Genomic DNA, 27,692 nt, shown 5'->3' on the forward strand with positions numbered 1-27,692 from the left:
GTACGATATGTATGGTGGGTGTTTGTTTTTAAAATTCACTTTAATTTGTATACACATTTTAATTTTACACTTCACCTTTTATTGCATTTGTAGCTATATTTGAAATGTCATTTTTTAATATAAAGTAAAATCTATATGAAATTTAAAACATTTATTAGAATTACCAAGTTGCGTCATTTCAAAGCCGCAAATGCAATACAGCTTAAGAAGAAATTATGGGTTTTCTTTTATGCGAAACGCGGAGTGTACCGGTGACCTGTGGTTCTGGCCAACTCTCGATTATTTCATTGATTAGTACATCGAAAACCTGTCCATTTTTAATTAATAATAATAACTTGATCATTGGTCGACATTTCCCTGAAAATCTAGTTAGGAAACCCACATTGTTCTCACATGAGGCGGATCTGCGCGATTTCTCACTAGAGATGACCAATGTAAGAAATTAGATCTGATTTTTTAGTTTCATTATCAGGGGATAGCGCGAACGCAGTCCCCCACTAACATAAATTATGCGCCCGAGTCGCCCACATTTGGGGCGATCGCAGGTGTCAGCCCAGCCGAAGTGCAATGGGAGGGCCTCTCCCTGAGGGAACCGCCTCCATGATCACGGTTAACCCCTACGCCAGGTAAGTATGCCAATGACTGTTAACAATGGAGAACTGTATTGAATGAAACAAAACAGACATCACGGTGAGTCGCAAAGCTAACTGCAAAAATCGTATTCTAACTAGTAGTTGCACACAATAGACTGGTAATGTCATGACTTAAATATTAACCACATGATTTTAATGGTCGCTCATGGACATTTAACTACAAGAAATGCGTTGTATTTACTGAAAATTCATGACAAACTTCACCACAAAGGATTCTGGGTAAAGATTATGCACGCATCAAACAGCCCTCACGGCGTTAAGCGCTCAAAGTCACGCGAGACCCTTTATATATAACAGTGGTCCTAGAAAAAAGGCCATCATAATATTGCTAATCAGCGTACAGCCATCATCTTGGGTGAAAGATACAGTAAACGTGCACATTTCACTATTTAGGACATCGAAAACCTGTCCATATAATATATATATATAATAATAACTTGATCATTAGTCGATATTTCCCTGAAAACCTAGTTAGATTCGCAAATAGAGAGGAAAAGTAATACATGCATTAAGAAAAAAAAACAGAAACTGCATTTAATAAGATGGTGGATGAATTACATTTGATGGTAGAGCGGGGGTTAGCCTGAATTGTTTACACAGATATATGGTTTATTGAAAAATCACTATTTTATCGATTTGTTGGTCAATGTTAGTTAGCAGTTGACATGTCCCGTTCATTCCAGGCACTCGTGTCTTTACTTCTACCTTGTGCTCGAAGTGGGACTGAGGGGGGGGGTCGACGATTATCCACTTCCGGTTAGCAGAAACATGCAGATTTTAAGATACCTAACATATGTTGATTCTATACGAACGACCGAGGGTTACTAAATCATCCAAATCTGATTAAAATATGATGTATTGTACGGCATAAATTTAATTTAATTTTATATATTCCATTTTATTCTTACTATATATTTTGTAATTGTTTTTATTATTATTTCGAACATCTTATTTTGTATTACTGTCGCCACATACTTGCAGATGCCACGATGCTCAGTATGCGGCGATACAAAACAAGATGTAGATAATAATACTAGTAAAACATATTATTATACAACTGTCACCGTAACGCCATAAGTTACAGCGTGCCGTAATTTTCTCGGGTTTTTTACGGGGTGTTTTTTTCATCCTACAAAACAGACAGTACTAAGACAGTACGCCGCGCATCGACCTCCGCTGCGTGCCTGTCGATACTCCAGCTGTACTGTCTTTGTGCATACTTTGAGGTATTCTCGTAATAACCTCATATTATTTTACATATTGCTCAACTATGTTGAGTAATACGAGTGTTCATGTTATTAAAATGTTGGAACCTCTCCAAAGACGCTCGATGAAAATGATATTAAATCCGGAACTATCTTCATCGATAAGAAATATTGATCTGGAACTAAACTGGTTACTGCTATCTGGCCTCCAAACGCAAGGACTGGCTTTTAGAGGCGACTGACTGTATATCAATGGTTTGTCTCAATTTAACAGTTAACACAACGATGTTAAGGTTATACATTCCTTGACTTGCTATTTTGAAATCTGCTTGTATGCAGTTTTTATTTGAGTAATGTAATTCATTATCATAATGCACTAACAATGCATTTTTCTTTTAATTTCTGTAATTTTGTTTTCGAAGTTTTTACTCGACCATCATAGGTTGTACTACGCCAACTGATTTGACAGTGACTGTATTATTTTGTTTTTCTGGACCACCCGTTTTCAATTTTCAATCTTGTGCTTTAAATTGCCTATTTGTAACATTTCTCGATTTTCTTCCCGAGATAAAGTCTCAGAATAGAAACAATTTACGATACATGTGGGAATGTGAACATTAGACGATCTGAAAATGGGGGAGGGGGTATCAAACGAATATGCTTTTTGGTAGCTGCAGCATAAACATCCCAGACAGTTTATGTGTTTTCATTTGGTGCCACGAAGATCAATTACAAGCATTAGTATATGACAAAAAAAAAATACCAAGAACTGATTCCCTTTAATTCATGTGACCCCGGTGACTTAACTGATTCCTCACAAGATATTCAGCATCATGGTCTATATTATCATGTCTTTGTCATCTTACTTTCTGTCTCTTCTCGTGTGACATCATCCAGGACATCACATGATTACCCACTTAACCTAAATCGCCAACACGTCACGACTATTTCGAATGCACATCATGTCTGGCAATGGCATGACGTTGACAAGACGTAACAACTTGAAACACATTCAATGATAATAAATGTGGACAATTTAGTCAAGTGTTAACTATTATTAGAATTCAGGCCAGGTTGTCTGGGGGTTCACTGATAACGTTTCATAATTGTGGTTTGTGATTACGTTTTTAACAGTTAACGTTCTTATAAGCCGATCCCTATGTAACGAACTTTTATTAGATATAATATTTATATTGCATCCATTTAAAACAAAAATTCTTCAGGAAATACAATAACATTTTACAGGGAAAAATGTTAATACAGGGAAAAATAATTAATCAAATTATTACCTAATTTAATTCTGTTAATTTAACATTTGTATGTGTAACAATTGGTAAAGTCTTACTATGAACACTATCTGTAATATTGTGATGAATGCATGTGTTTTGGCCATCATGTCACCTGATTTCGATATTTCTTTATTACGACCTAAACTTAATCACAGTTTCTTGTAAAATAAAATATTACCTGAGTATATAAATAGCAAAAACCAGATTTTTCACCATTTATACGCTCACATGATATTTTATTTTATTCAGCTATTTGATTATTGGCATATTGGGGCTTGGCCGATCCCTGGTACATCATGACCATTTCACAATGTAAGAACGAGTTTACATCCTGGAATGGCCACGATGTACCACGGATCTTGGCCACAACTCAGACTAGTAGTCTGAGATCACAAGCAGAGAACATCCGTACAACGAATATGTTCTTCTATAATATATGGCTTACCGGGGGTATTTGCTAAGGGATTGTCCATTTTTAACTTGTAGGGGGGCGGATGATTTTTTTCAGAGTGGTGCCCCCTTAGGAGTCTGAGGTAAATTTTCTGGCTCCATCTAAAATGTTCCATTCTCCCACTTTATGAAGTGCAGATTACAACACCAATTAATATCAAATATGTTGATTGTTACCACGATTCGACAATGATTGAAGTTGTATGCAATTAGCAAACTTATTCCTCAAAACTGTAGGGACAATTTATTATCCTCAGGACAGCTTTGAACGCAAACTCTTATGCGACCAAATACCATTGCTAAATGCTATACTGGCAAACATTATAACTCATGTGTGTCAAACGGTGTTTATACCGAGGGTATTTGCTAAGGGATTGTCCATCTACAATTTGTAGGGGCAGATGATTTGTTTTCAGAGTGGTGAACCCTTAGTAGTCTGAGGTTATCCATCCAAAATGTTTCATGCTCCCACTTTATGTACGAGGTGAAGATTAGAACACTAATTAATATTGAAATGCTACCTTGATTCACAGAATTATTGAAGTTGTATGCAATTAGCAAACATGATCCTCAAAAACCGAAGGGACAATTTATTATTCTCACGATGACTCTGATCTTATGCTACCAAAATTCATCGCTAAATGCTATACGGGTAATTAAAACACATTGTGTGTATTTATATGTATTTGCGCATTTCATTTAAAGTAAGCGGGAGGGTCATCACCTGCGATGATAACAACACACGCTAAGAACGCAAAGGCTCATGGGTAGACGCTTGTTTGTAAACAATGACACGCTATGGCCACCTGACACATGCGTAGGTGACGACACCCCCGCTTTAAAGAAATGTGGCGAGGAATCAATGAACAAAGCATCTACTTGATGTGTGAATTTAATTAGTGCAAATAAACTCTCGCCAATATGAAGTCGGATTTTATTATTTTCGGCTCACGGCCCTTCAAAATGCCAGTGTGGACGGACCAATTTCATTATTCCCTATCACATGGACACTTTGAATTATAATATATTGTTTTGGTATCTGAAAATTTACCTACTATTTAGTTGTATTAACAGACAGATTAAGAGTGATCAGTTGATGACATTATTATGTGTACATACATGCGGATGAAATTGATGGCGACAGAGTGCTTTGTGAATAACGGTCATCATGCTTTATATCATATGAACTTGATTGATTGACACTTCCCCACTCATTACATGTCTTAAAGGGCGGTGGTCGTCGCGCCGCGCATGTGCGTCATTTATGTTGATAAACATTGATTTCCCCACAGTTAAATGCGCTCTTCAAATGGAAATTACAACTATGAGTTTTGATCTGGGCGTAACGTGCACTAATTACCACAGGTGACTACTTCGATGCCTTCCAATCACCAACAAAATTAAAGCTTGGTAATGACTCAGTTTGTACTCAAAGTCGACATCTTTGTTCATATGAGACCTATCACAGTGTTTGGGGACTGTGGACCCATGCATGCTATGCGCGACGACCACCGCCCTTTACCCATACACTCCAAGTGCCCACGAAGCTGCATCTATACATTAAAGGGTGGTAGTCGTCGCGCTGCGCATGTGCGACATTTGTGTTGATAAACATTGATTTTCCCACAATTCAATGCACTCTTCTAATGGAAATCTCAAGTATGGGGATTGGCATGGGCGTGATTTGCACTAATTACCGCCAGTGACTCTTTCGATACCTTCAATCACCTGAAAAAATACCTGATTAAAGCTTGGTAACGTTGATTTGCACAACAGTCAAAGTCGCCATCTTTGTTTATATGAGACCTATATATGTCGTGCATGCGCGGCGCGACGACTACCGCCCTTTAAAGAAATTATGAATTCTCAATCAACAATTGGAAATTTATAATTTCATTTAGTGTGTGATTGTATACAGAGAAAAATACACATGCTAAAACTTGTACATTGTGACCTGTTCAGTGGCGGGCATGTACATGTTTCTAGTACAAATAATTTCACATTTCGACTTGTAGCAATATTTAATATTGAGAAAAGGTTGGAATATTTTCCAGAATTTCGATATAATAACTTTTTATAAACAAGTCACGAAAGATGTCTCTGTGAGTGGCCCCTTAATCGCATCGTTCACCTGACTTCAAAATATTACCGGCAGCCAGACAGAGAAACCATGTATAGAAACAGTATTGATGAATAATTGACTACTTGAAACGTTTTCTTAATGGCAGTCTTACTTAAAAAAAATAAACATGGCAGACATGAATTGGCAAGTAAGAGAAAATTTACACATGAAAAATTACAAATATAAACTGTGGCACATTTTCAAACAGACAAAACCAGACTATAGTTTGAGGGAAATAAAGAAAAAGTTCTTGTAATAGCCATAACACTGTTATTGACAGTAAAAGCAGTGACGGCTACCATACAGTCTTAGTGGGACAAAGTTGCCAGTCATTTTTTTACTGTCTGTTTTTCACTGGGCGATTATTTCCCAGGATTAGTTCATGAACGAATAATCATATAAAGCATTCACTGATTTCTATTAAAGGGTGAGATTAAAACTTCTATTGTATCCAAACCACGGTTACTAAAAAAACGTGGTTTAGCATAATAAAAAAATTAAAATTAGAAATTAGTGCCTCTTTAAATATTTGAAGAAAAATTGATGCCCGCGGAAAATTCTTCGGGCCTCCCTGGAAGTTTTCAATGGGCAGTCCCTATATAAGGATTTTGACGTCACTGTGTGCGTGTGTGTGCTTTATCTGATTGAAGGTCATTCAATGTCATGCTACTGGCGGAAGCTTGTTGGGTTATACTATTATCGAAACAGGGTGACCTATTTACACCTATTTTTATCAAATACAAATCTCGTTTCTTTTAGCATGTACTTCAATAATATACCTCCCTCGGTACTAGCTATGAAAATCAACGTAGTTTTAAAGATCGTTTGTTGTCCCCATTCATCCTGATATACCCCATCATAAAATGGTACTGCCCATCTTATTTCCGTCAAAGGAGAATATGTACCTTCTCTGTAAACCGGTGTGGTAAACAAGCCAAACAAGAATGTAATGTGTGTATTTTTCCGTCAAATTTCAACTCGTTTATTTGTAGGAAAGTATAGACGCGCCAGAATACCAGTTGCATATGACCAAGAGGCAGGGAGAACCGTGCATCTCATATTGTCGGTAGACACGTTCCCGGAACATACTAAAGTCAGTTCGGACTACGATACCAGTGGCTAACTAACATTGTGAACGTTCCGACAAAACATGTCCTGATGAACTCGTGTCTTTGAAATCACTGGATTTCTTGACAGATCTGAAAACCACAACATGGATGTGCCGTCTGGGAAAGGAAAGCCATGTAGGTTGGATGAAGCAGGTAATCAAATCATTATTTTTTTGAAATGTTAGCTTACGCAAATACAAAATGCGTTTCATGGGAATAAATGTTACGCAGTAAACGGCGTATAAGTGGTCGTTGCTATGGAAAAGAAGCGAAAGAACGTTCTTTTGAGGAATATAAATTTTATGAGCATGACAGAATCCTTTAAATAGCGTATTGGCGCAATGGTGAACTTCGCATTTTGTAATGGCGTGGTATTAATCCGCTGACCCACTTTCTGGGCCTGTTCTTTAGTGTGTGACTGTGATATTCACACTTTAGTTATACATTGGAACAGTCCACTGTGGTTTGTAGTTCCATAGTCACACCATGGAGGTAGAAAATCTCTTTTCTACCTCCATGGTCACACACAGTCATTCTATCATAGGTAGAGGGACATAGAGCCACGGTGGTTTATCTTGTCGCATTGTTATTCTCCCGAGCTTTAATAGTGTGATTCACTTTCACTAATTGTTACTAACTTCACAAAAGGTAACTGTGATTGTAAATTATCAGCAGTCTAGTCATTGTCACGTGTCATTTATTATGGGTGGGTGTACTCGTGTACTACATATGTATGTCACATATACTGACCATGAGGATGAAGCAAGGGATTGTGGGGAAAGTGTGAGGTCGATTCCCCTGATACGATTGCTGTCGAACTAAAGCTCAAATACCTATAGATATCGGATTGCGGCTACATAGGTGATCAAAAATGGTCTTTTTACGATTAAGTTAAGAAGTTACAAATTTCTAGCGGTTTCTTGCAGACGATGTTTCGATATGCCAACCTACAAATATTTCAGATGTGCAAAAGACGACACTTGTCATTCTGATAAACCACTTCTTCATAAATTGTGGGTATATACACAACATTGGGAGAAATGCTAGTATGTTTCGCAAAGTAAATTGTCATGTTTCCTTTCCGTAATATTGCTGTATACACTTTAGTGGACGTGGCCCAAGAAAAATGAAACAATAATTAAAAAAATAATCTAATATCAATCTAGATCATTACAACCCTATTTGTTATTTGGCGAGGCAAAAACTGTTGCAATTCATGACTGAAAATCCAAATAATTACTAGATCAGTTCATTACTAAAAATAAAGCTTGTCACGGTGAAGATCGCAGTGAAATTGATGTGTGAGCATTTCTAATCTTAAAATGTAAAAGAAAATATCTCAAAAGGCTAGGAGGAATACTTAATGTCAATCGCTAACTTTATTCTATTCAAAACGTTAACATGTTGGATGTTGTCCAACATTTATTAGCGACATTATTGTTGTACATGTATGTTGTAATAACGTATATTTGATGCGAAACTACCATCTGACCTCTGTTTAAAAACAACGTGTACTTGCACTTTGGCAATAGCCAGGCACATTTTTTCAAGTGAAATTGATTCGTTCGAGTTGTTGCAAAATAAGGTAAACAATGAACATTTCATAACTGCCAGTAATGAGATGAACTGTAAAAATTCGAGAAACAAGCCCCAAATCATATTGCCCTGTTTGCCAAAACACTCATCACCCAGTCAATCTTTCCCTGGAATCTTCTACTTAGTTTCACTTCCACAGCGTCACTATATACCAGTTTCAAATATCCTTCAGAAAAATTTGATAAACTTAACGATTCAGTTGACGAAGGCTGGTACTCCTCTCGGGACATATCCAACCGATGCGACTGAAATGTCGCACAATCCCTTTAACCGTTGCCCTTGTTAGTCCATCTTCCTTTGTTGTCGATCATTCACAAGCGTAGAATAATCTCTATCTCGGTGTCTTTGTCTAAACGCTTTGAAATAATAGCAATAATTGTTCAAAATCAGAAACTGCATTCAAAACTAAACTGTTCTCACGAGGATAATTTAGATAATTTCATTATATGTTAGGGGCATTTTTAAATATTTGTATCAAATAGGTTTATTATTTTTGCGAAACGATCAAAATAGAATTTACTAAATGAATTCGCATATGTATGCATGAAATAATAAAGTGTTCGATATCAAAAATGAGTAAAACATGATTGTTTGCTGAATGTTTGATTGGACGCTTACACGTTGTACTAGTTGAACCCATCTGAAACCCTGGTCAGTTGTTTTGATTAACTGTCACGGTAGGGGCATGTGTATGTAACTTTATTGCGTCTACAACGGTCGTTGGAGCGTCTAGTTGGGGATGTTGCAAAGTCCCTCGGTAATTACCTACCAGGTGTGGGGGTTACATGTAGGTGTATGTAAACATCTTGCGCCCGCTGTAACGCTGACATATCATGTATTTTCACGTACATATGACTGACTTTGTTTTGTGTGTAACATTCAGGGGAATCAACGTCATGCAAAACCCTGGATGTAGGTGTATGTAAGGTGATTCTCCTCTCCATGGAAAATCCCCATCGAACTTCACACACGTTTGTTCACGAGGCTCTCTCGTTCACACAATGTGTGCAACAATAATAAAAATCATCCTAGAGTATTTATACTAGTTCATGACAACTACACAATCATGAATGTGGGCTAGGTTTACCTTTCCTTTAAGGGAATTCTCTGTTGCTGACTATCATTTGTCTTCTTTCTGAGAAAGTAATAGAACATGGAACCAGGTGGACCCAAAACACATCGACAATCAGTTGTCAAAATTATACTAGACTTTTTAACAGATCCAAACTCGGGAATATTATTGTGTAATCTTTCAGTGCCCCCATATTGAATACTAGTACTGAGTAGTACTGTAAAATCTGTATTAGAAGGCTTTTATTAGAGCATCTACACAAATGAGAAATGATGAATTTTTGGTTCTCAATTGTACAAAAAGATTGGGTGCGACTTCTATTAGGGATGCAGCTTCTAATACAGATTTTACGGTACTACTCAAAAAAAAGACATCACTACACACAAATGTATATATACCAGTAGAAAAACGCAGTTGAAAATAAATATATATTTTTAAATTTGCTGTAATTTCAAACTGAGTGTATTTTTAGGGGGGGGGGGGTTAACATGGATTGTTATGTCCTAAAAGTGCATGCTTACCGGGAATGCCCTGTAATGGTGGATTTTTAGTTTAAGAACTGATGTACTATGATATACATTTGGATATCCCATTCTGCATGTGTGTTTCTTAAAACATTTTTCAAAAGAATAGCATGACAGAACATCGTGGACGTTTGTAAAGGTTTAATTATGTAAACAGAAATTAGCATCTAGGTATTATCTAAAACATATTACTAAACACAAAATGCTTGCAAAAAAAATAGTGTGTTTCCTACTGTAAAATACTTTATTTTAGCTGGAATAAATTTTCGCTGAAACAACATTTCGGGTGTTTTGTGTGGATTTTATTTTCGCTGATTTTTGACAAAATTAATATAAAATATAGGGAAAAGGGTATACTCGCTGAATTTTATTTTCACTGAATCTATCCTTCAGTGGAAATAGCGAAAATAAAGTATTTTACAGTATAACTCAACTGGAAAGTTGTCTTGGGATAGTGCTCACTTGTTCCTAGCTGCATGTTAGACAAATTCTCGCAAATGTACATACGTACAAGTAGTAAAATGCAGTTGAAACTAAATAAATTTCCATTTTAAATTAGCTATAATTCCAAACTGAGTGTACTTATTGTGTGTGTCTGGGAGGGGGGGGGGGCATGGACTATGATGTCCTGCGGCACTAAAAGTGCATGCTTACGGGGAATGCCCTGTAATGAAGGATTGTTAGGATAAGAATTGATGTAGCATATACAATGGATACTCCATTCTAGCTCCACTTTCTAGCTCCATAGTCTATTAAAACATTTTTCAAAACAATAGCATGGCAGAACATCGTGGATGTTTGTAAAGGTTTAATTATGTAAACAGAAATTAGCATCTATTATCTAAAACATATTCCCAAATGCAAAATGTTTGTAAAAAATATACTGTGGAATACTTTATTTTCGCTGGAATTAATTTTCGCTGAAAAGGCTTTTTGGGCGTTTTGCTTGGAATTTATTTTCACTGATTTTTGATAAGTTTAATGTGAAATATAGGAAAAAAAGTACATTCGCTGGATTTTATTTTCACGGAATCACCCCTTCAGCGAAAATAGCGAAAATAAATTCCAAGCGAAAATAAAGTATTCTACAGTAGTGTGTTTCCTATAACTTAACCTTGACTAGACTGCTCATGGAAAGTACTAACACAAGGAGCCACAACGCCTTTCAAGTGGCCACTTAAGCCTCTTAAGTGGCTTATTTCCTTTTGTTTCAACCAAAGTTAATCCTGATAAGCACATTGTCTAGCTCATCTTTGATGCTGGGGATAAGTAACGAGTTGGCGGAATATGATACAACCTTGTAGATTTTTTAATGTGACTATAAAATATATGCGCATTATGAAACTACGGTCATCACACATGCGCACTTGGTTTGTTTAGATGTGAAAGGTCAACATACGCATTTCACAACCTGAAATTCAGCAGATGAATGTTTGACTTCACAGATTTCACATGTTTTAAATATTAGCAACTGTAACAAGAACAAGATTTTGAGCGTCTTTAACAAAAATTCCTAAGTATTCCTGAAAATTATCGCAGAAATAGCCATGCCCTTCTTTCGATACTATCTTTGCTGGTGGTGTTCGCCGATGCCGATGGTTGAAAAATTCGAACAGTTTTGGGCATCAAACCCACGCACTGGCAATAGTTCCATTGAATAATGCAATCGTTATTGTCACAGGCAATCATTGATTACGTCTCATCACCATTACAAATACAAAAAAATTCATGATACCTTGTTCATCACTTCTTCTTCAATCGATGTTATATCTGCCAATTGTTCATTAAATTTTGCTAAGATCTCCATTGCTTCTGAACATGCTCTGAATATGACCGAATGCTCGAGATTAGCGTAATCCATTGTAAGAAGATGCTAAGAGCTAACAAGAACAATGTTTGTGAACAAACATTGACAAACTATCATAGGGTAAAGCTAAAACAATAGCGTTGTGGCTCCGTCCGTTAGTACCTTCCATGCTTTGCTAAACTGAAGTTGCTGGTTATGAATGGCCGGCTTTAGCGAAACTGTCCGATTCGGATGATGCTTTGGAGAGTGCTCACTTATTCCTAGCTGCAAATTTCTCACATGAAATTTTCGGCCCATGCATACTCATCATGTGTTATAAATATTTAATATTTAATTAATACTTAATGCTGCTCTATAACAGTATGGACAAACATGCCCAAAAACGTCTTATTCACAACAATTTCAAGATTAATTCAAATAAAATAATACATGTATGATAACAAAATTGGCATCATACATGTACACATACACTACCCATATATTATTTAGCCTAAGCAAAGACACTAGCAAAATTTTTTTTTATATATTTTAAGTTTTGGATCTTCATTTGAAAACCCTCATCCTACCTCAAAATACTTTATTTTACCTGGAATTATTAATTATTGCAGAAACGATTTTTGGGTGTTTTGTATGGAACTTAGTAGTCCCTGTTTTAACATAATCCTAAAATGGGGACTTATGGATCAACCTCTGTGTTTGCGCTCAAACCTATACCTTAGACATGCCTAGACCGATTACATTCAAACTTCACACATACATCTTGCATAACATACATATGCACATCAATTTCTTTCATGATCTGATTCAAGATGGCCAGATGGCGGCCATTTCTGGCATTATTTTGTTTTTTCAGATCGGAATTAAAAATGGCTGACTGATGGCTATTTTGTTCTAAAAAATGCGGTTCTAGTGCCATATCTCTGATATGTGTCGACTGATTATGTTCTAATTTTATATATTCATTATACATCATGGTATAGATATACAGGTATATCGGTTTGACCATCCAATTCAAAATGGCCGCTCACCACAAAGCTACTAGTATCATAAAACAAATATTATTAGACATGCATGATCAGGGCATTCTATTGAGAAGAATGCTTAATCACTCAAACCGAACCGCTTATATCAAAAACTCGCAAAGTTATCGCTCACTTTAATTCAGCCATTTTGAAATGGCTCCTCTTTCACTGTATGATCATACCGTTTCTAGCATGTGCACCAGCCATTTTCAAAACACAATACCTTTATATTAATTTACTCTTTTAATAAAAGTGTAATTCAATGTGTTGTGAAATAAAAAGGTATTATTATGTAAAATATGTCACTTTCAATCAACACGTTTATTTTGAAATTCATCAAGACTGAAGCTAAGGTGGGGAAACATCATAATCTCACTTTGTTTGAGCAGAGGTACAAAGAATAATTTTGTGATTTCAGAAATAAGAAAATACTTTACCGCTCTTAATCGTTGTGCAATCCTATAGACAACAATTTGCTCAAATGGATTGAAAGTTATTGATACTTGATAAGGATTTGTAATTTCTGTAGGCCATGGATATGAATAGATGTCTCATCTGAATGCTGTCATGGCCTTCAAAAATAATCAAATATTTTCATAACAATGTCAGTCTGTCTTAAAGGCATTTATTTTTTTTTAGTTCAGAGTATCAAAGTTCATTGTGCATATATGAATTTCTGAAATTTATAGTTTACTGAGTCCAAATTTCGCTGATTTACCATTTCAGGCATATTCAGTGGGTTTTAAATTCACTGTTTTATCATTTAGATAATGTGTTCTATGCTAAATTTTACATATTCAATGGGTTTTAATTTAACGCATTTTCGAGTCAGCGAAATAAGCAAAATTAAAACCCAGTGAATAATTAACCCTTTTACAGTAATTTGCATACTTATAAACTGCTAGATTTTTCAACATGGTTTTCTTGTTATACAAATGTATATCCCAACATCAGATGGATTGAAACATGGCATAGTGTTTAAGTAGTTTGATGTCCAGTAATTGATTAGAATAAATTTGTGCTTGACAGATGGATGCATCATGATTAGACTGCCTTGTATGTATCTGTTGTTCACAACTACCTACTTCATGCCAATTATGATTAATGATTAAATAATTATACATCCATTATTTATAATTTGATGTGCATAATAGATTTTTACAATACTTTGTTTGTTCTTTTCTCGCCATTCAGTGACTTAGAGCTCCTTTCATGTACGTTGGGAAAATCTGATTCACTATTCACTATGGATTTTGTCTGAAACTACATGTATAATTGGACCTCAATTTCACATTTGTTCAATTTAATTTAATTCCCACGGTTTGTTCTAAAACAAAGAATTTATGCAATTTGGGGAATCTGCTCCAAGGTATGTGTGGTTTATTGCTTTTATGATTTCAATGTTCTCTATACTAAAAGAAAATTTTGTCAACTACATGTAGCCATAACTTGTTTGTTTGTTTGTTATTTAGATATCATCTTGCACAGTAGCCAAGTTTTGTGTCTGCAGGTTGCTTAGTTACCATATCATCGGTAATATACATATAACATACACAGAATCAGTACAAAACATAATTTATAACATCTTTGTACATCAGTGATGTATATTCGTTTTCAATTGAAAGGAAAAATGAATATGTAGGTGCTTCCAACAGATCAGAAAAACACACACACAAAAAATAGCTGGTATGACAACACCACACTGTACTTTCCTAGTTTGGTTTATTAGTTTTGTATTCTTCAAGTTAATGATGGCATATCTACTGTTTTGTTTCAAGTGTATCAGCCAAATGTAGTTAACTTATTGTATTAGTACGTGTAGCCTGTGTTATTGGACAATGGTGTACAGCTACGAGTTGATCATATCATTAAAAAATGCAGAAGATTTATCATCACAAGTTGTATAGGTCGAAGAGCTTCTTGCAGCCAACAATTTACCCCACAGTGTTGCTTCAGCACTGAAACTATGCACGTTTTACACGTTTTTTTGGATGTCTCAGAAAATTTACTATATTTTTAGTGGGTTCATAAAAGAAGTTGTTTTATAAACTACAAGTGTACATTGTTAGGTAAAATAAAATATTTGATTGATTGATTGATTGATTGATTGAGTTGTAGTCATTGAAGTCTACTGAGACCGCTGCTAAACTGCCACTGTATGCATATTATTTTACCGCCCTCTAAAAACAGATTTACAGTGAACCAAATATATTTACATACTGTAAGAAACTTGGTAGTATGCCATTGGTTAGTGCATTTAATTTGTTTGATGCAATCATTGTGTCAACTATTTCTTATACGGTAGCGATATGGGGGTACGTAAATTCTGAAATCGAGAGGGTACAGAAAAAACTTTGCAGATATCTACCCGGTACTTAGCATTAATAGTTGTACAAACAATGTAGCGATGTTAGACAATGTGGAAGGCTGCGATTATGCTGTGGTTATTTCAAGCGTTGTATCTCATATTGGTTAAAATTACTGAAACCCCAAAACATGCAATATCATGCTTAAATGATGAGACAAGACCGGCTGACTTGCTTGGGAAACCCACATAAAAATCTCCTGTTCAAATATGATTTCGACATTGTCTGGTTTGAAAAACAAGTTGGAGATACTGCAAATTTCTTAGGGATATTTACTCAAAGAATAAAAAAATAGTGGCATGCCTCAATTTCACAATCACCCAGGCTGTGTACTTTTGGAAAAATCAAAGTAGTATTATAACCTGTATTGGCAAGCAATTATAGACTAAAATATATACTGACGAGTTTTCGCTGTTTTGGCCATAAACATAATGTTGAATTAGGCAGACACACAAAAATACAGTTAGATCAATAATTTTTTAGTTTTTGCAGTGATATGTTCGAATATAGCATGGTAGAAAATGAAATTCACTTTGTTTTTATATGTCCATTTTATAATGATCTAAGGGCTGATCTTTTGTCAATAACCCTATGCAATTATGCAAATACTGACAGTCTGGGCTTACTTCGTCGCTACACAAACTGCCACACCATATATCAACTAGCTCTGTATATTTTAAAAGTTTTCAAGTGACGAGATGAATATGAATTCAGCTTAACTAAGTACCATATGTTTACATGGATGTTGTATTGTGTTTAAAACGTGTTATGCACTTTTCTACCCATTACATTTAATACAATAGGCTGAGGCCCTGTACAGAAATAAAATTACATAATACAAAATTGACTAATACTAAAATGAATAATTGACAGATTTTGACATGAAATCGTGTCACTTTTATGTGCACTAACATATGCGAAGAGCGAAAAAACTCGTAAGTAGCCTTCTACCTTAAAATATTTAGACAATAATGCTAAGATGTTATGTGAAATATCTTACCAAGGTAACACAAAGTAAACCAATTGAATTTAAAACCGATAATATAAACATGTCTTTAATCTGTAACACACTTTTTGAATATTATAAAATTCACACATTTCACATCAAATATATAATTGTTGTTTTCGAACCCCCTATTCAAAAGTGCTGGCTATGGGCCTGACGTCAGGCTTTTCTCTGTACTTTGTGTTTAAGATATCTAGGGCAGGGGGGGGGGGGGCAAGATTTAGCTGACACAAATATGTATTAAAGAATAGGAGTCGTCCCTCTGCAGCCTGTTTGGTATTGAACCCATAGCGATGTACACAGTGTGTGTAAAATTGCAGTTCCACTATCCCCAGTCTGGAAATGAAATGCAATATGTTGTACTAATCCGTGTAGCAGGTTAATAAAGTATAAAACTGTCCAAAAAGTATTCCAGAAGTTTGCATCATTTGTGAGGCGACCCAAAATAGGTTTGCATATAATTAACTTACAGATTTTAGTATCAGTGTGCATGTGTACGTGTCGTCAGCCATATTAAAATCATGAAACCTAGAAGTTGTTTGGGAATTTTATTGATTTAGTAATCTATTTAATATTAAAATACAATTAAAATACCTATTTGGAATGGGATTTTCTAACCACCAAACGCATTTTGTATGCCTGAGTTACGCCATTCACATACAAAATAAAATGTAAGGCTTGAAATTGTTATTAAACTGAAGGATAATATAGATATTAACATAAATATTGGAAAACTCTGCCTATTAAACATTATTGCAAGACAAAATCATTCTGCCTTACAATTATCCTATAATTAAGACATCACCGTTTTGATTTTATGGACACTTTTAGTATCTTAAAATGCAGACTTTTTTACAAACTACATGTATCTTTAAAATTATATGTTCAAACAGCCGACAAATTTTAAGACACTTTGAACATTACAGAATGAAACATTTGTCGTTGTTTCAATTGTTTCGCAAAGAATAACAGGGACAAAAACAATGAGTACGTTGACATTTCGGTAACACGAACGTCATGTTGTATTGGTACAAAGTAGCTCATAATCCCAGAGGAAGAAACAAACTGTCAAAATGGGAAATATCAAAAATTAGTCGTAAAATGGGTTTCATTCTTGCCAAAAAACATTATTAAAATCTCTAACTGAATAACCCATAAAGTCACTACGTTTTGTGAATTGCCATTACGAGCATTGTCTAACTAATCCAGCTGATTGACACCTTAAACAGAAAGCGTTTCCAGACTGTGGTAAAATACATTGCTTACATGAAATTAAAACATATGCTGCATAGCAACTGGTGCCCTTTAATCTTTAAAATCTACCTCGTTAACATAGCAAACAGGGAATCCAGACTTTTTGACATACATATTTGATGAAATATCTTGGACATATTTGGTTACAAAAAGAATTACCTTTGTAAAATGTTTGCCATGCATTTTTAAACTGTATTTGCAAATTCACATAAAAAAAAAAAAAGTTTTAACAAAAATTGTCATTGACAAATATTAGCAGTATCAAAAAGTGTTTATCTCAAACTTGTGTCATCTTATAGTAACATATGCTGAAAAAATTCTATGAACATGTATTTGGGTGTAGCATGGAACTATAAACCATATAGTTCCATGGGTGTAGGATGCAAGTTACATCGTGATTGCCAGGAATAAATAATATTGAAATATTGCTTTCCCTATTTTCTTAAAACAAATTATTTCATTAAAGGTCTTGAAGATTAAAATTTATTGAAATTTGTTGTGAAGATTTTGATGGTATTGCTTGCCCCTACTCCCATTACTGTGTTTAGAAGAGCAATTTTTAGCTTTCAGGCCATTTTGAAAATAAATAACCAATGCAGACTCATTGAGATTGTAAAGTAGTATGGTAACATTTTATTGTTGAAGAGCAACAGCCAGTCAGTCAGTAAGTCAGTCAGTCATGGGCCATCTAATTTACTTCTCTTGTGTAAACTATAAAGTGTGGAAATAACAAGCTTTTCCTTTATGTATACAACTGTATGTGAATGAATTGTTTATTTTCAGTATGATAATTGGACACTCTTCCCTGTCCTTAACAAATATGTCAATTGACAATACAAATGTAGACTGCTTTTAATTCAAATGTTCCAGTTGACCCAATTTCAAGAATATACTATCTATTAAAGTGCTCATACATTTGTATAACCAGATATGTTAAGCTGTATGTTGTAAATCCACAGCTGTAGCAATTGGTTGTGTAGTTGTTAGTTTTGGATTTTATTTAATCTCTTCATATTATGGTTACCGTAATCAATACAAGTGTTAGGAATTTGCTGATCATGACATTGTGAACTGATTGGTTATTTTTATACATTGTTAATTCCAAAATAAATAATCTGGATTTGTAAAATGTGTCTTTTTACTTATAAATAATCTATAAATTTTCTTTTTGAAACTCAAGATAATGAATCCTAATACATTGGCCAATTAATACATACATGTATTTTCTTTTCACGTGCATACCCCTGCACATCAACTTTTGAAACCCATTCTATCATTTGTAATCTCATACAAAATGTTGATATTCTCATGCACCTTTATTTTCGTTCCCTGACAAGCGCATGTTGCCATACAGATTTAAACTTTTGTTGTACATTGAAGTTCAATTTTATTTCACCATTGAACCCATGTTCACGACTTAGGCTAAACTGGTGAAAATGGTGAATTACTTACATGTATGAAATTAACTACATGTTACAAAAATGTTAATGAAACTTGATTTGCTACTACCTTTCTAATAAGGTTTATTTTACATTTGTTGATCTACACATCTCTCATAATACTTTTTGTACCTAGTTTTTAGCTCCCGTGAAACGGAGCTTATGAGGTACCAGTGTCTGTCACTCTGTGACTAAAATTTGTTCCACTGATAACTCAAGATCTACAATTTCAATTCAAATGAAATTTAGCACACAGCTAATATATGATGAGTAGATGTGCTGATTAGATTTTGGTGCAATTATATGCATATTAATAATTAGCTAATTATTGTATTAATTAATTTATAACTTAGTGGTCTTTGAAATTTCTGAACAAATATTTGACTTGGGTGAGTAGCCTAATTTGCATATTGCGATAACAAATTCTGTCACAAAATTACTGGTAATATTTCATTGGAAGGTCTGAAAATTTGTGAGTTGTGAGTATATAATGATTTAATATGTCATGATGGATGTTATTTGAGCAGATACAGCGACTAAAAACATCAAATGTATGCAGTTTTATTAGTATGGCAAGTACGCATGCTCAGTTACAAGAGTGATGCAGCCATTTTTTCAGTTTGAAGAAAAAGCAGAACCCTTTCTGATTTTCATAAACGCAAGTTCAATTTAACTTTGTGCGTCATATTCATCAAAAGACAAAATCGAGGGCAGAATCCCGTACAACTTTCTGCCAATCTTGATTCGCAAATATGCTCACTCAGGCAGTGTTCTCTAATTTTCGCCAATGCGCCATTGGTCGGACCGAACTCTATCCAATTCGTTTCAGAGAACGTTTTGTCGTATGTGGGCCATTGTTTTGCAAGGATGAATAAGTAATTAGCATCAGACAGCCTGTTTTAGGTCGCTGAACAGAACAATGCGTGTGAAATGATCAATCCTAAACAAGCATCCATTGGTGGGTTTGTGGATCCTTTAGCCTACTTTCAAGCAGGAAAACCAATGACTTTTTCAAAAGCATTCCAGACATTGCGAGAGATATATATAATAATAAAAGTGATCACTTCTATTTGGTTCACAAATTATTTACAATCGTTCAAAATATAGTAGTCATGGCTATACATTTCATGGTTCAACCCAGTACTGACCTTCACCGCTATTGCAACGCCAAAAGCCGCATCTAGCGGTTTTGATTTAAAGTGACTACACTTAATCCATGGATTAGGCAAACACCCGACAACAAGGAAGTTTGTCAGTTTTATTCAATATATATATATTTTCTGTTTTATGCATTGGAGCTACACAACGTGACAGAAAGCCTTACGATGTGATCTTATTTGTAAACAATCTATTCGCACATGACCCCCCAGTGTCTTCTCCTCGAGCATGGTCTCATCAGCATCTTTCTCAAATAAAACAAAGCATTTTCTATTGTATTCAATCTTTATTCTAATTTGATATTTTTAAACAAAATATGCACTCATTAAATAATTAGTAATTATGTGACTTTTTTTGTTTTTACCGAACGAGGACAAGGAAGACAAAATGGCGACAATTTTGTGTTGTGTCGATCGCGTTCTTCGGTTTGTATCAAAAGCACGTCTCACAAATGAGGTATTTTTTACAAATGATAATTTGATAGCAACTAAACAAATTTCAATCGTTGGAGTGTGAAAGGGCCACTTAATATCAAGGGCTCAAAATCAGGATGAACATTAAACAGCGATGTTTTTATTTACTTTATCTAGGTATGTTGTGCAGAATTAATTTCAATATTTCGATGTTTTGAGCATATTCACTGCATATTTCACGAATTTGTCAAGGAAACAATCTGTTTTATTGTTATTTTACATGTTCACGTAGGTTTAATTTAGCAGATTGTACTTGTCAGCAAAAATAGTGAAATAAAAACCCAGTGAATAATTGAAGCATTCACAGTTTTCAAGCACGCAGTACTTTGGACGTATGGACACATAATGTTCTCGATTAAATAAACAGTCTATCGATTATGATGATGATAACCATGATTTTATTACATGAAATTTTATTACATTTGTCTTTATTACATACGATAAATGTACCGGGGTATATGTGAATTCAATCTCTAGTCCCTGGTTAGCATAACAATAGATATGGTAATTGAAACTTAAATTTGCATACTCTTTATTATGCTAATTCTAATATGTAAATTAATTCTAGGGAGAACACCAGCAGCTGGTTACTTGTTACAAAATACCAGGCACAAATGTACATGTAGTTAGGTTTGTTAAAATAAAAGTGAAGCCGCTGGAATCACAGGTGCTCGTTAGACAGTTAACTTTCACAGTGCCCTTTGTTTACAAGTATAGTGTCCTCACATGTTTTTCAAAATGCCCATATCAAAATCTAGTGTTTCTATATAATATGTCATAGTTGACATCTTGATCAATTTTATTGATATTTGGTAAAAGTATGGATTGACCTACATGCAATTACATTCACTTATTATGCAAAGCCTATAACTTTATAATACTTGCTCTGATCACACGGGAGCTATTTATAGTTTAGCTTTGATTTTTTTCTAATTTTTAGTCTTATAATTCGGTCTCAGTCCGTGCGTCCGTCCGGAATCATATCTCAGAATCCCTTGGACCGATTCCGTTCATTCTTTGCATGTGTCTAGTACTTTTTGGCCTTACTACTATATTTCCACAATTTATGTACCATTTTCATTCGTATTTGGCACATCATCATACATATCAGTGTGTTTCATAATCAGATCAAAGATGGCCAAATAACGGCTGTTTTTATTTTTGGCCATATTACTACTACATGTGTTTTGATGTAAATAAACAATCTGTTGCATACGTCGCTTGGAACTCAAGTTTCAAGGACATGCTCGAGACAACCCCTCCGCTTTAATATGACGAGCACAAAGAGAATATTCAAAAATTTAACAGGGACTGTGTCATTTTCGAAGACTTGTTTGTTTACAAATTGAACAGCACCATGAATGGTTAATCATTTAAATGAATGGTTATGGTTAAACATTAACTTTTTCACCACGAGTTTCCTATTTTCATCACAAAATAGTCCTGTTTATATATCGGTAGTCTGTACTTTCCTTCAGAAGACTGGGACAAAAATAACCAATTGTTTTGGGTGAAAACTGAAAATTGACTCAAATTTTGTCTGTTGGCTCCAAAATTAGGGTTCATTTGCAGAACTATTGAAGAATATAAAAAAAAAGTGCAGACAAATTTGGGCGAGAAAGTCTTGTGGTGAAAAGGTTAAGTGATCCTTTAAATTGTAAAATTATTTGTGATTTTTGCTAGATATATATTATGTACCGGTAAATGTGAAAATAAGGAATTTTAAAATTAAAAAAAATGTCTCCAGTTCACCATTTTGAATCAGATACAGTGTATCAGTAAAATTGGTGAATGAACTTTGAGTGGGCGTCACTGGGATGGACAAGCATGTTGTAATGAATGTTGCCAGTCATTGTACTTTCTGCAAAGATGGATAACAATACTGTAGAGCACATATGGTACACATGGTTATCAAAAGCTACTTGTATGTATTGTTGCCATAAATGCCTAGATGTTTACTGTTGTCTGAGGCTAGACATGTAAACCAATATCACATGTCTCTGAAATGCAGATTTTTTTTATGCTCATTCCCTGCTGCATTGCATGCTCTATAGAAAATCAGACATTGAAGCAGTTACTTTGAAAAATATCTTTCTAAAGTTGAAGAATTTAAAATTTGCTACATGTATTAGAATAACAATTTTCATTTTAATAATGAACAAAATAAGTGAGAATACAAGCAAATTAGGGGTCCACAACATTTTCACTTTCACCTCCATTCACTTACGACCTCATGTAATCTTGATATTTTTTGTTGACAGTCAACAAGCTGACCCAACTTTTTTGGGAGGGGGGTTCATTTTCAATTGTGATCACCTTAAAATTTCATGATTAAAATATCATGACTGAAACATTATTTTGTTATTATATCGTTATTTTTCATGTTATTTAACCATAACTTTGCTTCTTTTTATAGGATTTATTTCATTGTTGTATGTAATTATCAGTGTTTATTATCTTTAGTTATGTTATCAAGATTGAGTAATTGTAGCCAAATTTCCTATAGATTTATGCTGTTTTCGTGACGCAAAGAAACATAATTTGGCCTGTATTCAGCCATTTCTATCAGTTTACGTAAGTGTGTTCTCCCTGTTTGGCTCAATTAAAACAACCAATCATATTATGACGCCAAGGATTAAAATTCTAAGGTTTGAATCCAGCCTTGTCTTTAAATAGACAAAGAGAGTTAATTAAGACAGACTTCATCCTTTGTACTTCAAGTGATACATTGTTCTAAATCGTCCTAGTGTATGTAGTTTTTCAACTAGCTTTATCTCGTCCCTGTACAACTGAATAAATGCGTGTTCACCATTAGAACATTGCACATTGGTATACCGTCTACTGCTTGATGCATCTACAGTCTATATGGTGAGATAATATTTTGGCTTGCTTTTATGTGTTTTCTTATACACTGAGGAAAACTTGTTCAAATAAATATCTGCCAGTACGTGTATGGCATTATGATGTCATATCTAATGGTGCATGTCATTTATAGTTGTGACATTTTAGTGTAAAAAGGTCACGCCTGGTATGGTACTGTAAATGTCACAAGACTCATGTTAAACGTTATTTGATGCATGTTTGAAAATTACAGTGAAAAAAACAAATTCGATGACAGTTCAGCGAATATAATGGCAATATAATTAAAATTTCTAACAAAATAACAAATTCTTAAATATAATGACTAAAGTTTTATACTTTGAAAAAATGTTGCAAGGAAAAAGTAATCATTCATTAACAGCTTTGACTGCAAATGCAAATAGAGAGCCAAATGAAAATTACCACATGATTCTTATAGCAAAATTCCAGAAAACTACAATTTCTTTGGCTTTTTTGCAGTCACATGTATGGTCATGTGATATGCAGAAGGTCATGAACTGATATACTGTGGAATAATTTATTTTCGCTGGAATTAATTTTCGCTGAAAAGGCTTTTTGGGCGTTTTGTATGGAATTTATTTTCACTGATTTTTGATGAGTTTAATGTGAAATATAGGAAAAAAGTATATTCGCTAGCTTTTGTTTTCACGGAATCATCCCTTCAGCGAAAATGGCGAAAATAAATTCCAAGCGAAAATAAAGTATTCTACAGTATTGATATACTGATATAAAGCTAGTTGATACTCCGACAATCTCTTAATTTCAATACCTCATTTATTTAAAATTACATTTCTTGCTTTGAATAAAGTATTATGGCCATGGTATAATGGTATGTACATCCTGTGTATGAAGCACACAATGGGAGTCTTTTCAGTTAGTGCGTCTGTATGTCTGTATGTGTGTGTGTGTGTGTGTGTGTGCGTGTGCGTGTGTGTGGGTGTGTGTGTATGTGTATGTGTATGTATGTGTCAGCTTGTTCTACTGATATATCAAGAACCATATATTGGTTTTTGATGAAACTTATTCATAGATGCTCTGGGCTAATGCGCAGATTTGATTAAGGTCTAGTTAAATATATGCATATTAATTACCTAATTTGCATGATAATTAACTAATTTTTAGCTGTTCCATGATTGTTCCATTGATATCTAAAGAACCACTCTTTAGTTTTTGATGAAACTTGGTACATAGATGCTGTGGACTAATGCACAGATTTGATTTAATTACCTAACTTGCATAAAAATCATTTAAATAAGTCATTTTTTTGCTTTTCCACTTGTAGCGCAAGTAATAACCATTACATTTCAATGAACTTGATACATAGATGTCATAGGACTATGCACAGACCTGATTTGTTTTAGATTAATAATATTTGCTTATTATTTACCTAATTTGCATAATTAATCAATTTTCAGCTTTCCCATCAATATCTCAAGTACTTATCTTATTTTAATGAATCTTGGTACATATATACTTTAAGACACTGCTGACTTACTAGTAAGTACAATGTATTTTGGGGTTTATATACATCCATAATAATTATCCAATTTGCATAATAATTTACTTTTTATCTTATTTTTGCTCCGCTGTTAACTTTGTCGAGCGGAGCTTATCATATGAGTGATTGTCCGTCGTCGTTCAGTGTCGTCCGTCGTCTGTGTCAATGTTTTACTATTTCAATTTCTTCTTGAAAACTACAAGCCTGAATGCTTTGATACTTGGTGTATATGTACCTTGGGTAGACCTCTCTCAGATTTGTTCATTTCATGATCATATCTTCAATTCTCTAATTTTGGTGAATATTTTTGTAATTTTTGGTAAAAAGTGATACTTTCGTCTTCTTGTTAAAAACCACAAGTCCAATTGCTTTGATATTACATATATAGGTACTACATGTGTATCTCTCTCAGATTTGTTCATTTTGTAATGATATCTTCAATTCTCTAACTTTGGTGAATGTTTTTGTCATTTTTGGTAAAAAGTGATATTTTCGACTTCTTGTTAAAAACCGCAAGTCCAATTTCTTTGATATTACATATATAGGTACTACATGTGAATCTCTCTCAGATTTGTTCATTTTGTAATGATATCTTTAATTCTCTAATTTTGGTGAATATTTTTGTCATTTTTGGTAAAAAGTGATATTTTCGACTTCTTGTTAAAAACCACAAGTCCAATTGCTTTGATATTACATATATAGGTACTACATGTGGACCCCTCTCAAATTTGTTCATTTCATAATGATATCTTTAATTTTCTAATTTTGGTAAATATTTTTGTCATTTTTGGTAAAAAGTGATATTTTCAACTTCTTGTTAAAAACCGCAAGTCTAATTGCTTTGATATTATCTATATAGGTACTACATGTCAACCTCTCTCAGATTTGTTCATTTTGTAATGATATCTTTAATTCTCTAATTTTGGTAAATATTTTTGTCATTTTTGGTTAAAAGTGATATTTTCGACTTCTTGTTTAAAAACGACAAGTCCAATTGCTTTGATATTACATATATAGATACTACATATGGACCACTCTCAAATTTGTTTATTTCATGGTGATATCTTCAATTCTCTAATTTTGATGAATATTTTTGTCATTTTTGGTAAAAGTGATATTTTCTTCTTGTTAAAAACCACAATCATTTATGGTTAAAAATTATATTTTTGAATTCTTGTTGAAAACAGCAAGTCCCATTGCATTGATACTATGCATATTGTTCATTTTCTAATGATATCTTCTGTTCTTTAATTGAAATGTGCATTGCTAACAGTGGAGCTATCTCAGCCGAGAGGCTGCTTGTTTTTGAATTAATCATCACATTATAATGAAACGTGGTACATGTTCGCCCTGGAAAACTACACAGACAATAATGCATAATAATTCATTTGGTTAATTGGGATAATCCACAGACATGATTAGTTTTATGTTGAAGAACGTACATATTGATTATCTAATTACTATAAGCCCATTTCTGATATCTCAAAAAATCAGATTTAAATTGAATTTGTCGCAGAGGTGCTCTGGAATTACAGATGTAAAATCAAATGTGTATACATTTTGATAATGTGTGGTTCACATAGTTTTCATGTTTGTGCAGACAAAAATTCGGTTGCCAAGCTTCTTGTTTGAAAGGCTAATCTAAAATTTTGAATTAATTTTAATTTGTCTCCAATGCTCTCTCAGCACACGGGAGTTCTTTCCAAGCTGTCTTTGATTTGTAAATTGAATTGAATTGCATTGTACGCAGCATATCAATTTTAGGCAAAACATCTTTCATTTGTGGTAGTGTTATGGTGTTGCATTTACATGTATTGGATGGTTTTTAAATACCTAGATACTTTAAATTTACCTGGACAGTAAAATTCTATGCATTTTGAATGTAGATTTATTGTGAAATATAACAAATCTGGCTATTTCACAATATCTTAAATAAAGTACTGTACAATGATTATTTTTCACTGAGTCCAAATTTCACTGATTTAGCATTTCAGGCATATTCAGTGGGTTTTAAATTCACAATTTTATCATTTGGATAATGTGTTCTATGCTAAATTTTACATATTCACTGGGTTTTAATTTAGCGCATTTTCCAGTAAGCGAAATAAGCAAAATTAAAACCCAGTGAATAAATAATCCTTTTACAGTAATTCTGAATATATGATGGTACCTAGTTTGTGGTGTACTGTCATAAGCTTCTTATGCTCTCACATGTACATGTAGTGAGTGAAATGTCAAAGGTTTATTCAAATGCGGATGAATGCATGTACAACTAAATCGGCAGGAAGCTGTAGTAGACAATTAGTCACCATACACTTACAATTATTTGCTGGTACAATGTACATGGTATGAACACTATACACTATATCTCCACTCCCACAGCATGCCCCTATCCTCCCTGTACTTTGAAGTGTCAATCAGACAAGTGTACACATGTAGACAATCAATTTGAATTTTGGTGTTTTGAGAAGTAAACTTTTTATATTGCTGAGGCCGAAATTGTGAAGGACTACATTGTTGTATTTTGTAAAGACGCTGATCAAGTCATTCAGACTAACATGCATGATAATTTGAATATTTTATGTTCTTTGTTATCGTGTGTTTGTGATGGGAGTTTATACTTTGAAATACTTTATTTTTGAGAGAATTGTTTTTGTCACCGTTCCTCTTTCCCCGGTCTGGCAACGCTTGGCAGTCTATTGTCCCAGGGCTGGTTGCGGGTAACTGTTTACATCTTGGAGAATTAGCAGCGAAGCTGAGCGTACACAA

General features: G+C 34.2%; 1 protein-coding gene and 1 non-coding gene across 2 annotated transcripts in view; one reads left to right on the top strand and one right to left on the bottom strand.

Moving 5' to 3' along the window:
* Positions 1-469: 469 nt before the first annotated feature.
* Positions 470-634, bottom strand: LOC144360315 (U1 spliceosomal RNA). The gene has a single exon (XR_013422198.1). It is a non-coding gene; the product is annotated as a U1 spliceosomal RNA (small nuclear RNA).
* Positions 635-6,603: 5,969 nt separating this feature from the next.
* LOC102808317 (nuclear receptor ROR-alpha A-like) overlaps positions 6,604-27,692 on the top strand; it is a 69,715-nt gene continuing 48,626 nt past the window's right edge. The window contains exon 1 of the mRNA XM_085499913.1: positions 6,604-6,981. Within this exon, the coding sequence (XP_085356039.1) occupies positions 6,933-6,981 (49 nt within the window). The 5' untranslated portion in view covers positions 6,604-6,932. The remainder of the gene's footprint in view (positions 6,982-27,692) is intronic.

Source organism: Saccoglossus kowalevskii, chromosome 1 (genome assembly GCF_978046115.1).
Source record: "Saccoglossus kowalevskii chromosome 1, keSacKowa6.1, whole genome shotgun sequence".
NCBI classification, from domain to species: Eukaryota; Metazoa; Hemichordata; class Enteropneusta; family Harrimaniidae; genus Saccoglossus; species Saccoglossus kowalevskii.